Source organism: Marmota marmota, unplaced genomic scaffold, assembly GCF_001458135.2.
Source record: "Marmota marmota marmota unplaced genomic scaffold, marMar, whole genome shotgun sequence".
Lineage (NCBI taxonomy): Eukaryota > Metazoa > Chordata > Mammalia > Rodentia > Sciuridae > Marmota > Marmota marmota.
In genome coordinates, this window is record NW_026000130.1 from 9303377 (window position 1) to 9316971 (window position 13595).

Sequence of the window (13595 nt, forward strand, 5' to 3'; positions counted from 1 at the left end):
CGTCGGTTGCAAAAACGAAAAACCAGGCGAAGGATACAGAACGTAAAGATTATACAGCATATATAAGAAAATTCCTCTTAATAACTTATTACCTCATATAAAGGCGACTTTAGAGTTATTTAAAATTATGTTTTGATAGTACTCCCCTACAAACGAATTTGGTAGGGCCCATTCTGCTTGCTGACTACGCTACCCAGAATGCATCTAGAACGATCGGGCCTTTGCTTCAGCCATCGTGGAATCGGGCGGAAGTAAGCTACACCACCTTCAAACTGGACCAGGAGTCCATTGAAAACCTAACTGCCTTCTCAATTGGTATATAATTTAGTTTAATTTATGGATTGAAGTATATTTTCCCGAGGTTCCCAGCGTGAGGCGGTAGGCTTCTCTTCCCAAAGTAAAGATGTCCGCCAAACGTGGGGGTTTCTGGGTAAATGGGAGTCAGAGTTGAAGTGGACAATCCTGTTTACGTCCTACCTCAGAAATGAGGCTTCTTCGCCGGCTGGGTGGGCGGGGATGGGGTACTTTTCCAGCCTCGAATGGCGGAAGGCGATTGCCGATCCCCAAAATGGCCCAATCATAAAAGAGGAAAGGCGAGGAAACAAACAACCTATTGGTTAGTTACCTGGGCCAATCGGAAGGGCTGTGATTTGGCGGGAGTCTTGACCGCCTCCGGGGCTCTTGGTGTCTCAGCCCCAGCCGAGGGTGTTGGGCAGCCGCGGCTATGTTCGTGTCCGATTTCCGCAAGGAGTTTTACGAGCTGGTTCAGAGCCAGGTGACTCCCAGTCCAGGACCCTCGCTAAGGCCTTGGGTGGGGAAGAAGGAGTGAGGACGTGAGGCCATGGGTGGGCCAGGCCAAGAGGGCTGGGAGTAGCCAGGGTTCGGGTTACCGTACTCAATCCACCCGCTCTTGTCCAAACAGAGGGTCCTTCTCTTCGTGGCCTCGGACGTGGACGCTCTGTGCGCCTGCAAGATACTTCAGGTGAGCTTTGCGGACCAAAGGAGGGCGAGCGAGGCTAGAGGTGAGGGACTTCTGGGCAGGAGCAGAAGATGAGGTGTAAGGCAGGCCTAGGATGGGAAGGAGCAGGGCGGGAGGTGAGGAGCAGGTGAGAGAAGGGCGACTAAGAGGTCACCTCCTTGTATAGACAGTCTTGGAGGTCAGAGAAAGATTACGTAAAAATACTTATTAGTATCTTTTTATAACAACCCAGGCGGAAAAAAAAAAGATTTAATTTGGGAGACCTTTGAACCTGTAGTGGCCTGTCAAATGTGGGGTTTGAGAGAGAGATGAATCGGTGACAACAGAGAGTATAATGTTGTCATAATCAGTATTAGAAACACAGGAGTCCATAGTCTATTACGGAAGATTATTAATTTGATTTTTGATATGGTTCACTTTTTCTGCCTTTATTATTATTTTTTATTCTTTTGGGATATACATAAGAGTGCATTTTGATGCATTATAGATATATAGAGTATAACTTATTCTAATTAGGTTCTCATTCTTGTGGTGTACATGATGTGGAGTTACACTGGTCATGTATGAACATGTATGAACATAGGAAAGTTATGTCCAATTAATTCTACTGTCTTTTCTCTTCCCATCTCCTCTCCTTTCCCTTCAATCCACTTTGTCTAATCCAATGAACTTCTGTTCTTCCCTTCACCTCCTTATTGTATATTAGCATCTGCATAGAGAAAACATTTGGCCTTTGGTTTTTGGGGATTGGCTTATTTCACTTAGCATGATAGTCTCCAGTTCCATCCATTTATCAGCAAATGCCATAATTTCATTCTTCTTTATGGCTGAGTAATATTCCATTGTGTACATGTACTACATTTTCTTTATCCATTCATCTGTTAAAGGGCACCCACTTTGGTTTCATAGCTTAGCTATTGTGAATTGAGCTGCTATAAACTTTGATGTGGTCCTTTCACTATAGTATTCTGATTTTAAGTCCTTTGAGTATAACTGGGTCAATTGGTGGTTTCATTCCAGGTTTTCTGGGGAATCTCCATATGGCTTTCCAGAGTGGTCACAATATATGGTACACTTTTTACATTGAGCCTGGGTCAGGAATTTTTCAGAATACCTGGAAGTAAGATCAGATTTTCTCACAGTGTTTTTCTTTGGTAATTTGACAAATTCAGCAAAATGACAGATCTATACATTTAACAGTCACATCCCTACCACCTGGCTTCTTTCCTTAGTGTTTTACCAATATTAGCTTATCCCATATTTTTTGTGTCTCAACCCAGCTAGTTTTTTGTAGGGCATTTCAAGGTAAATTCTATACATCCTAAATAAGATAATCTTTGAAAAAACTCTCTCTCAGGCCCTGTTTCAGTGTGACCACGTGCAGTATACACTGGTTCCAGTCTCTGGGTGGCAAGAACTTGAAACTGCATTTCTTGAACATAAGGAACAGGTATGAAAGATATGTTTTAGAATAAATAAGCTTTTTGTACTCAGTTCCAATTCCTAATACTTAGCTGTCTTTGTAATTTCCCAGTACGTTTATATTTAAGTATCAACTTTAATAGGCAATGTGGAAGAGAAAAGCATGCTATGTATACTGGTGACTTACTCTCAAGCGGTAAAGACAGAATTAACCAAAAAAGATAGTGAACATGGACAGCATATAACTTTGAACTTATTTTGCAGAAATCTGACTCTTCTTAGAGTCACCTTTGTTTGGAATTTAGCAGTTTAGCCTCACTAAAATTATTATTATTTTGGTAGTGGCAATTGAACCCAGAGATGGTTTATCCACTGAGCCACATCCCCAGCCTTTTTTACTTAACAGTGTTTAGTTTTTGTTTTTGTTTTTTAACATAGTGCTGAGGATCCAATTCAGAGCCTCACATGTGCTAGGCAAGCGCTCTACCACTGACCCACAACCCCAGTCTTAGCCACAGCCCTTTTTAATTTTTATCTTGAGATTGGATCTTGTTAAGTTGTTTATGGCCTTGCTAAATTGCTGAGGCTGACCTTGAACTTGTAATCCTCCTGCCTCAGCCTTCCAAGTCACTGGGATTACAGTCATGTGCCACCATGCCTGGCTAAAATTATTTTAGAATACACAACTATCATATATTATCTCTCCAAGAAAATGCATTCCAGTTTCTAGTTTTAAATCTAGGATATGTTCTCCCTTAGGATTTTCAGCATAGAAACTAGGCTGACTCTTACCTCTGCATGGGGCAAAGATGGGACATTGTGGGGCCCATAGGGAGGGCATGGAAGAGTGTACATGGAGTCCCTGGATAATGCTAAGACTTGTTGTGGCAGGGATAAATAATCTCTTTGAGTTTCAGTCATAAGAGACTGTACCAGTGGGTATCCACAAGGGAAGGTTTTGCTATAGTTATACAGCACAACTTAATACTTACATGCCCTGAAAATTATGTGCTATCTGACATTTGCCAAAAACTTAAACCCATGCAACTCTCTTAACACAGAGAGTTGGTGCAATACCATACAATAAGATCTGGAGAAACCACATTACACATTTTATGTCTTAGATTCCCTTCATTAGCTTCTTTTTTCGCAATATTGGGGATTGAACTTAGGGCCTCCTACATGCTACACAAGCACTCTACCACTGAGATTCATCCCCAGCCCTTTTTAAATTTTATTTTGAGTTAGGGTCTGGCTAAGTTGTCCAGGCTGGCCTCTAACTCGAGATTTTCCTAACTTAGCCTTCCACATAACTGGGATTACAGGGATGTGCCACCATGCCCAGATTCTTATTAACTTCTTGACCATGTGCCTGAGACTTGGGTTTGCTGAGCCTCAGTGTGTTCCTAAGAAAGTGGGACTTGCCCCAAAGCTTACTTCACAGTATTATTTTAGAAAAGAAGAACCTATTGTGTATGTTAAAGCACTTGGCATAAGCCAGCCTTGGCCACTTCTCAAGCCCTTTGCCATTCCCTCTGGACCTTGCCACATATCAGGGATTTAATGTATCTCAGCAAAAGGATGTAGAGTTCTAATGTGGTAAAGTGAAGTTACTTTATAATGTCTCACTTCTTTTTTCAGTTTCGTTATTTTATTCTCATAAACTGTGGAGCTAATGTAGACCTATTGGACATTCTTCAACCTGATGAAGATACTATATTCTTTGTGTGTGATACCCACAGGCCAGTCAACGTTGTGAATGTGTATAATGACACCCAGGTATGCAAGTCTTTGGGCCTCCCTTCTGTTATGCTCTCCCCTCAACCTGTCTATACCTTTTAATGCCATATACAGTGTTTTACCTGGTCTTCTTGGCAAGTGTGTGTCCAACTCCCCTATGGAATTGGGAGTAACCTAAGTATAAAAACCTGGTCATGTCCATCTTTGATGAGAAACATGGCGCACCTAGTTCTTGGGTATGTGCTAAATGAATTGGTGAAGTTTGTGAAATGTATTTGACCTGGAAAATGTAAGGACCAGAACTTTGTAGACTTAAAAGTACAGTTTCTACTGTGCTTATCCTTTGAATCCCTGAGCTTTAAGCATACAACCTGGCTCAGGGCAGCCACTTACATCCTTTGACTTGATCTTTCACCCACAAGGTGTCAGACCCCAAAATTCTCATAGGAGAAATCTCTCCATAATAAATCAATCTGGAATTGCTTTTAGAGACAATAGATGTATTCACTTAGGGCTAGTCCATTTTGTGTTGCTATAAGAAAATACTTGAGGCTGATTTCCTTTAAAAAGGTTATTTAGCTTACAGTTCTGGAAATTCAAGAGCATAGCACCACATTTGCTTAGTTCTGTGAATTGCCTCATGGTGAATTGCATCCTAATAGTGGGAATGTGAAAGAGAGAGACAGAGATCAATCATGTAGCAAAATAGGTGAGAAAGCTTGGTAACAACCCACACTCGCTGGAATTAATCTACTCCCAAAAGATCTGACCACCCCTGATAAACAACATTAATCCACTTGTGAGTGTGGAAACCCCACAACCCCATCAGCTTCCACTAGTTTCCACCTCTGAATGGTTCTACCATTTCAATACTGCCACAATGGGGACCAAGATTCCAATATATGAACCTTTGGGGGCATACCATATCCAAACCATAGCAGCATCTTCACATCTTCCATTAGCACCCAAGTTGAGGAACATTCATTTTGTTGATTTGTGGCATAAGAAGGAACTGTTTTTCCTGACTCAAGTAGTAGGTGGTTTTAAAAAAGTTGCTTTCAGATTTTCATAATTTCTACATTGCAACTTCAAAGCCTCACTAAGTAGTAATGAAAACAAGAATAAACCTGAGAAGTCTAGAACTCTTTTCATACAGGTGACTCTTTGTATATATAGGAAACTTATGAGTCAGCTAATTAGGAAATATTAAGATTCTACAAGGAAAAAAAACATCATGATGAATGGTTTTCTGTTGAGGAGTGGAGAAACTTGATTGTTTTTTGTTTTAAACTTAGATCAAATTACTCATTAAACAAGATGATGACCTTGAAGTTCCTGCCTATGATGACATCTTTAGGGATGAAGAAGAAGAGAATGAAGAACATTCAGGAAATGACAGTGATGGGTCAGAGCCTTCTGAGAAGCGCACACGGTTAGAAGAGGTATGTTTGGACCTCTCATCATATTCTGGAGAAACTTAAATTCTCAGAGTTCAGAGGTCATTTCCAGAGCCTGCCTGGCCCAGGGTGGTAACTGGGAGCAGCAGAACAGTGAGAAGTAGAAGAATTAGCAGTATAATACTGACCATGGGCTTTACTATCCCCGGCTCTGGTTTCAGGCAGATTACTGGATTTCTGTGGGTTGTGGCTTCCTTATCTATACAGTAGGATCCTATCAGATGAAATAAAATTTAGGACAGCTCAGCTCTATGATTAGGCAGCACACTTTTTTTTTAATGATATAGAGAAATAATAAATGACAGAAATGTCCTCTCCCTTCTCCTCTGCCCTTACAGAATCACTCTATGCAATCACCAAGGAGTCATATGTCTGTCCCTTGACCAGGCTTACTTTCCAAACAATGACTCTGGGAGAGACATCTTGTGTGTGAGGATATGAGTGGTTTTTGCTGTGTGGGCCTTGAGTCCGAGCTACTTTGCAGTCTTGGGCTTGACCGACAAGAAAGGCATGCCCAACACTATGGCTTCTGCTAGAAGTAGAATAGCAGGTAGGAAGTCCTCTCTAACATCAAGGTCTGTTGGCCCCTGATCCTTGATGCCCAGCTTAGAATTTGCCTCTGGAATATCTTAGGGTCTGCCTTTCATCCTCAGCCTGACATTTTCAAGGCATATTTTTTTTTGTTTTGTTTTATTATTTGTTCTAATTATTCGTGTTATACATGACAGTAGAATGCATTTTTGACAGTCATATATAAATAGAGTATAACTTCTCATTCTTCTGAATGTACATGATGTAGAGTTACACTGGTCGTGTAGTCATATATACGCATAGGGTAATAAATGTCTGATTCATTCTACTGTTCTTCCTACCCCAATGCCCCCTCCCCTCCTTTCACTCCCCTCTGTCTAATCCAAAGTACCTCTACTCTTCCCTAGCCTGCCCCACTTATTGTGAATTATCATCCACATATGAGAAAAAACATTGAGCTTTTGGTTTTTTGGGATTGGTTTATTTTGCTTAGCATGATATTCTCCAGCTCCATCCATTTGCTGGCAAATGTCATCATTTCATTCTTTAAGGCTGAAATATATATACCACATTGTGTGTGTGTGTGTGTATCTCTCTCTATATATACACACACACACACACACACATATATCACGGTTTCTTTATGCATTCATCTGCTGAAGGACACCCTAAATTGGTTCTATACTTTAGCTATTGTGAATTGAGCTGCTATAAACATTGATGTGGCTGCATCACTATAGTATGTTGATTTTAAGTCCTGTGGGTATAAACCTCCAATCTCTGCTTTCCATAATTGTTGCACCAATTTGCCCCCCCATTAGCAATGTATGAGTGTATTTTTTTCCCCACATCCTCGCCAACATTGTTGCTTATGTTCTTGATAATTGCCATTCTGACTAGAGTGAGATGAAATCTTAGAGTAGTTTCGATTTGCATTTCTCTAATTGCTAGAGATGTGGAACATTTTTTCATATATTTGTTGATCGATTGTATTTTGTTCTTCTGTGAAGTACCTGTTCAGTTCCTTAGCCCATGTATTGATTGGGTTGGATTTTTTTGTTTTGTTGTGTTTTTTTGTTTTTTTGTTGTTGTTGTTGTTTTTTGATGTTAATATTTTGGAGATTAATGTTCTATCTGAGGTGCATGTGGTAAGGATTTTCTCCCATTCTGTAGGTTCTCTCTTCACATTATTGTCTCCTTTGCTGTAAAGATTTTCATTTATTGGTTTGTTTGCTTTTTGTTTTTTTTTGTTTTTTTTTTTGGTACCAGGAATTGAACACAGGGGCTTTTAATGACTAACCCAGTCTTTTGTTGTTGTTGTTCTTTTTATTTTTTATTTTGAGACAGGGTCTCACCAAGTTGCTTAGGGCCTCGCTAAGTTGCTAAGGCTATCTTTGAACTTGTGATCATCCTGCCTTAACCTCCCTAGCTGCTGAATTTACAGGCATGTACTACCATGCCCAGCNAATCCCAGCAGCTTGGTAGGCTGAGGTGGGAGGATCGTGAGTTCCGAGCCAGTCTCAGCAAAAGCGAGGCATTAAGCAACTCCGTGAGACCCTGTCTCTAAATAAAATACAAAATAGGGCTGGGGATGTGGCTCAGTGGTCAAGTGCCCCTGAGTTCAATCCTTGGTACTCCCCCCTCCAAAAAAAAAAAAAGAGCATAGAAGGCATGGGGTCAAGAAAAGTTTTGTCTTTTAAAGGTAAATTTAGAGCTGGACCCCAGCAAAGATGTCATTCTTCTATAATAAGCATAATTACACTTAATCTGTATGTGTCATTATATCCTGACTCAGGTCACCTGAGGTCAAATTTTGAGCCTGCCATTACTTGCTGTGTGACCTTTGGTAAAATGATTTCACCTCTCTTTGCCTCTGTAATATGAATAAAATAATCAAATTTAAGTGTTTTAGTTTCTTACTGTGTTAGACAAAATATCCCATAATTTAGCAGCTTATTGCAACCATTTTCTTACACTAATAGATTCTGTAGGTTAGGAATTTGGGCATTGCTCTGCTGTATAATATCTGAGGCCTCATCTCAGAACTAAGAAACTGGAAACTGGAATCATGAGAAGTCATAGCTTTCATGTCAGATATCTAGGATGCCAGGGTGGCTCCAAGCCAGGACCTTCTCCCCATTGTATATATCTTCCATACAATCTGGTGGCTATTCCATTCTTCCGTGCTCAACATGGTGAATATTCCATTCAATTAGGCAGCTACTGCATGGCTATCCTGACCAACTTAATAGTCCCTCAGCATCCTATAGCCACAAGAAGAGTGAATAAGACTTTACAATGCACCATGTTTGGGAGGGTCTAAGAAATCTCAGGCCATGTGAGACAGCAGCAAATGTGTTTTTTGCTGTTGGATAGTGTAGAAATGACATTTACTGTTAATTCATAGTGGTTTTGAGTTCTTCTGTTTGCTGCTTTTCTGTTTAGTTATTCTTTCAATTTTTTTTTTTTTTTTTTCCCGTACCAGGACACTTACCACTAAGCTACATCCCCAGCCCATTTTTTTTGTTTTGAGACAGAATCTCTCCAAGTTGCTTAGGGCCTCACTAAATTACAGAGGCTGACTTTGAACCTGCCATCTCCTGCCTCAGCCTTCCCAGTCACTGTGATTACAGGTGTGTCAAAGATTCAAACTATAATTGTAGATTTGTCTATTTCTCTATTCAGTTTGATCAGTTTTTACTTCACATTTTATTTTATTATTTTTTTAAATATTTTATTTGTTGTTGGTGGCCCTTTATTTATTTCTTTATGTGAGGCTGAGAATCGAACCCAGTGCCTCACACATGCTAGGCAAGCATTCTATACTGAACCACAACCCCAGCCCCTACTTCACATATTTTATAGCTCTTTTATTTGGTGCCTACACATTTAGGATTGCTGTGTGATCTCGGATGTTTGACTTCTTTTTTTTGTGTGTATTTAGTGTCCCTCTCTTTTTCTCTGATATTACTATTGCCACTTCTTCTGCTTCACTCTGATTAATATTTGTGTATTCTAAGACTTTCTTTAGTTTTCCCTTTATTTCTGAAAAGTTTTGGTTTGGTTTGGTTTGATTTGGTTTTTTTTTTTTTACAGTGCTAAGGATCAAACCCAGGGTTTCACACATGCTGGGCATGTACTGTACTGTACCCCTAAACTATAGCCCCAGCCCTCTGAAATATATTTTTACTAGACATAGAATTCAAGGCTAATAGTTATTTTCCTTTATCACTTAAAAATATTGTGCCACTTCCTCTGATCTCCATGGTCACTGATGAGATATCCTCCTTCAAATTATTTTCCTTTACAGGCAAAATATCATTTTTCTTTGGCTTTTATTTATTATTTTTTGCTTTAGTGTTCATAAGTTTAATTGCATGTCATGATGTGGATTTCCTGGGTTATTCTATTGGGTTTCACGTATAGATTTATGTCATTTTTTTTGTCTTTTTTTGTGTGTGTGGTGGTGGTGGTGGTGGTGGTGGTACTAGGGATTGAACCCAGTGGTACTATACCACTGACCTATCTCCCCAGTTCTCTTATTTTTTATGGGTCTCACTAAGTTGCCAAGATTGGCTTCAAACTTGATATCCTCCTGCCTCAGCCTCCTGGGTAGCTGGGATTACCTGCATGTGCCACCATGCCAAGCTAGTTTTTTGTCTTGCCAAATTTTCAGCTGTTACTTTTTAAAATATCTATTCAGTCCATTCTCCTGTCCCCCCAGGACATTTATGACACCTTAGATCTTTTGTTACAGCCTCACAGGCTCCTGTTGCTCTGTTATTTTTTATGTTTTATCTAACTTTGTTCTCTTGGTCAGACAAGGTAATTTCTGTCTTTCTTCCTGATGACTCCTACATTCTGCTTTAAGCCTCTTTCACTGAGTTAATTTAAGTACAATTGTGGTATTTTGGGTTGTAAACTTTCCATTTATCTCTTTATATCTGCTGTTTCTTTGCTAAAACTTCTTGTTTTTCTTTTGTTTCAGTTATGTTTGCAATCACTTGTTGAGGCATTTTTATGATGGCTACTTTAAAATCTTTGTCAGATAATTTTAGCATCTCTGTCATCTTGGTGTTGGCCCCTTTGGGTTGCCTTTTTTTTTCCCCCATTCACTTTGAGATCATCCTAGCTCTTGGTGTGATGAGGGATTTTTGAGTGAAACCTAGACATTTATTATGTTATGAATCTCTGCATCTTTTTTAATCTCCTAGTTTACTTTTTACTGGTACATTATAATTAAACATAATAGTGGGATTCATTTTGCCATATTCATACAAGCACATAATTTCCTCAATCTCCTTTTCTAGGTCTTATTTAAATTTTCTGTTTAATTTGACTCTCTCTGACCCTCCTCCGACATGCCTAAGAGATGGGTGATGCCAAGTAGAGGTAGTTCATGTTTCACACTTGATCTTTATAACACGTAAGGGGAATGGCTCCTTTGTATCATTGGGCAGTGAAGGTACACGCCCCCTACTTTCTCTTTCTGACACCACCTAGCAAGATGGGAGAAGGGAACCTCACTATTGAAAAGTGAGGGCGAAGTTCTGATTCCCTCACCACTGGAGTGGGAATGGCAGTCTCAGCTTCCTCCTTGGCTCTTCTGCCCCTGGCAGAGATTTGGGGTGCATTGTTACAGCTTCACAGGAGTGGGCGTTTTAGCCCCTGATCAGCCTTTTGGGTGATATTGACTGAAGTGGTTAGTGCATAAAACTTTTCTGCCTGGCAGTGCTGCACCTTCTTTGTCTTTTGACTAGTGAGAGCAGCTTTTGTTGGGTAGTTTTTTGTCTGAATCTATTAGTGTTTCCAAATTGCCAGCTTCTTTAGTTCAAATCTGAGATACATGAACTAACAAGAAAACCCAGAGTACGTGCCATTATTTCATTCCTCAGGCCCCTTTTTCCTAACTGCTCTACCTTTGCCTCTACCTTTCAGAGTCTCACTTAGCTTGTTTTTATCTTTAATGTCCAGGGACTTTAGTCATACCTAGCAGACATAGGGGAAAATATTTAAACTCTAACTTCCCTGAGGCCAGAGTATTGGGACCGTGGACTTTTTCTTTCTTTCTTTCTTTCTATCTTGTGCAGTACTGGATTTAACCCCAAAGGCAATCTACCACTGAGCTACACCCCCAGTTCTTTTCTATTTTTGAGACAGGGTCTTGCTGGGTTAGCCAGGCTGGCTTTGAACTTGTGTTCCTTCTGCCTTTGCCTCCCAAGCCTCTAGGATTACAGGTGTGCTCCATCACAACTGGCAGGGACCATAAATTTTTAAAAACTACCATACTACCTACCCTACCTCTGTGATGAGGATTAAATGAGATTGTAAAATCAGAATTGTTGCTTACACTTGGGAGATTGTAAATCATAATGGGGACCTAGATACAAGGCAGTGTGGGCTTATTTTAGATCCCATGGTGCTGTGGGCTGTGGATAGCTGGGATGAACAGATGCAGAATGTAGCGTAGAGCCAGTGCTAGGAAAGTCTCTGCTTTTCTGTCCACCATATCTGCAGCATGTAGGGGCCAAAAGGGGTCGGAGTTGACCCTTGTTCTTCCTCAGAGGTCTGAGCCCAGTGGCTTCTGCTAAATTGTAATCTTCTTAGGCTGTGGGGATAAATTCCTGGCATTGCTGATAAAGTTTTTGTTCTCTTATCTCTATCTCAGGAGATAGTGCAGCAAACCATGAAAAGGAGGCAGAGGAGAGAGTGGGAGGCACGGAGGTGAGTTTTGTGCATCCAGTAGCTCCCCCAGTACCAGGATCCCATTCTCCTTGAGCTCTGTGGTGCCATAGATACCTTTTATTTTTCCTAGGTGTTGCATGCATTTTTTTTCCGTCTAAAGACAATTCCTTTAGTTTTGAATCTCAGGGCCAACTGCTTCAGAAGTGAGCCTGTGGCTACTTGCATCAGATGTGAGTTTGAGTCACCTCCCTTATTGCTCTCTGGTTCCAAGAGTGATAGACCCAAAGTTCTCCCAATTCTATGCCATTTGTTAGGGGTGATGGCCCTTGGCTCTTTTTTATTAAGTTTTTTAGACGTGTATATTTTTATTTACAAAATCTATAAGTGAAGTAGATGCCAATTGTATAAATTCTCCTTGGAAATAAAGTGTAAATGGAAACTGAGAATTGAGTTACCCATAATTCCTCTCTCTATTACAACTGTAAGAAAAACAAAATTTTTAAAAATGAAAGTATTGTAAGGATTATTCTAGCTTGAGATGAATATGTAGCAGTGTCATTGAGATGGGCACTAGGGGAATTCCTTGCTAAATCTCTCCATTAAATTCTCACTGGGCCATCTGCCTGTTGTTTCCTGCTGTTCCAGTTGAGGTAAAGAGCCTGTCCTCTTGTCCTCTGGCTGTAGGAAGGAAGGCTGCCCCCTCCTATAAAAAGATAATGTGAAATTACGTCACCTAATTCAAAGAAATTCTGGGTTTGGATTTCTCTTCCTGAGTTATCCATACTTATACATATTTATATAATCAAAATATGCATCTAATTTTGCATTTTTCCAATTAATATAACCATTTCAATAATTGTGAACAGCCCTTATAAACTTCTTAGTACTTAATAGACAATTTCCCTTCTTTTTAAAAAAAATCTTTTTGTATTAACATATATTAATTATACATATTAATAGGTTTAGTGTGATATTTCCATACATGTATACAGTATGTACCTATCAAATCCAACCCCCCTGGATTCAATCCCCACACCACAAAAATAAAAAATAAAAAAAGGTCAGGTTTTCTCTCTGTTATCTCCAATATTCTGCTATCACAAGACTGTAAGGCTGCAATGAAGAACTTTGTACACACGGTATGTTTTTCTTAATTGTTCCTTTGGATTGTTATTTTGGGTTAATTTCTCAGAAGTGGAATCCTAGAACCACATTGTTTTACACTGTACATTGCCACAAGCAATTTATGTCTATTTCACTCTCTACTGAGTGTTGTGTAAATACATTCTACTAAAGATCAATAAGTGAAAACAAATAGTACCACAATTGTATTTCTTTAAAGACTGTGAAGTTTCAGCATTTTTCCAAATATTCAGCTTCCTGTCATGCAGCTTCCTGTTAAAGGACCCACCTTTTATGTCATTACAGAAGAGACATACTCTTTGACTACGAGCAATATGAATATCATGGAACATCGGTAAGTCAGGATAGGTATAACTCACCAGAAAGTTCTGATTCTAGGGGTCATTATCATAAAAAAAGAGGAAGGAACAGAGGTTTTAGAGCCAAGAAAATCTGGTTTGACTCTGAGATCCACATTTCTACTTCCCTTGGGCAAGTGGTTTATCTTCTCTTGAGTTCTTCCTTGATAAAGTGAAGAGAATACAGATAGTTCCCAAGTTATAATAGCTCACAATTTGTTTATTTATTTACTTACTTACTTTTTGGTTGTGTGAAAACCATGCATATTTAGTAGAAATTATGCTTCTAATTTTTTTAGA

At 39.6% G+C, this 13595-nt stretch overlaps 1 protein-coding gene across 2 annotated transcripts in view; it reads left to right on the forward strand.

Moving 5' to 3' along the window:
* The first annotated feature begins 626 nt into the window (after window positions 1-626).
* Window positions 627-13595, forward strand: part of Cdc45 (cell division cycle 45) — a 30324-nt gene continuing 17355 nt past the window's right edge. For both annotated transcript variants that reach the window (XR_007341276.1, XM_015500404.2), the window contains exons 1-7: window positions 627-775; window positions 923-982; window positions 2337-2429; window positions 4043-4180; window positions 5437-5583; window positions 11798-11853; window positions 13243-13291. Coding sequence is in view for 1 of the 2 variants with exons in the window: in XM_015500404.2 (XP_015355890.1) it covers window positions 725-775; window positions 923-982; window positions 2337-2429; window positions 4043-4180; window positions 5437-5583; window positions 11798-11853; window positions 13243-13291 (594 nt within the window). In the remaining variant the exon portion in view is untranslated. The remainder of the gene's footprint in view (window positions 776-922; window positions 983-2336; window positions 2430-4042; window positions 4181-5436; window positions 5584-11797; window positions 11854-13242; window positions 13292-13595) is intronic.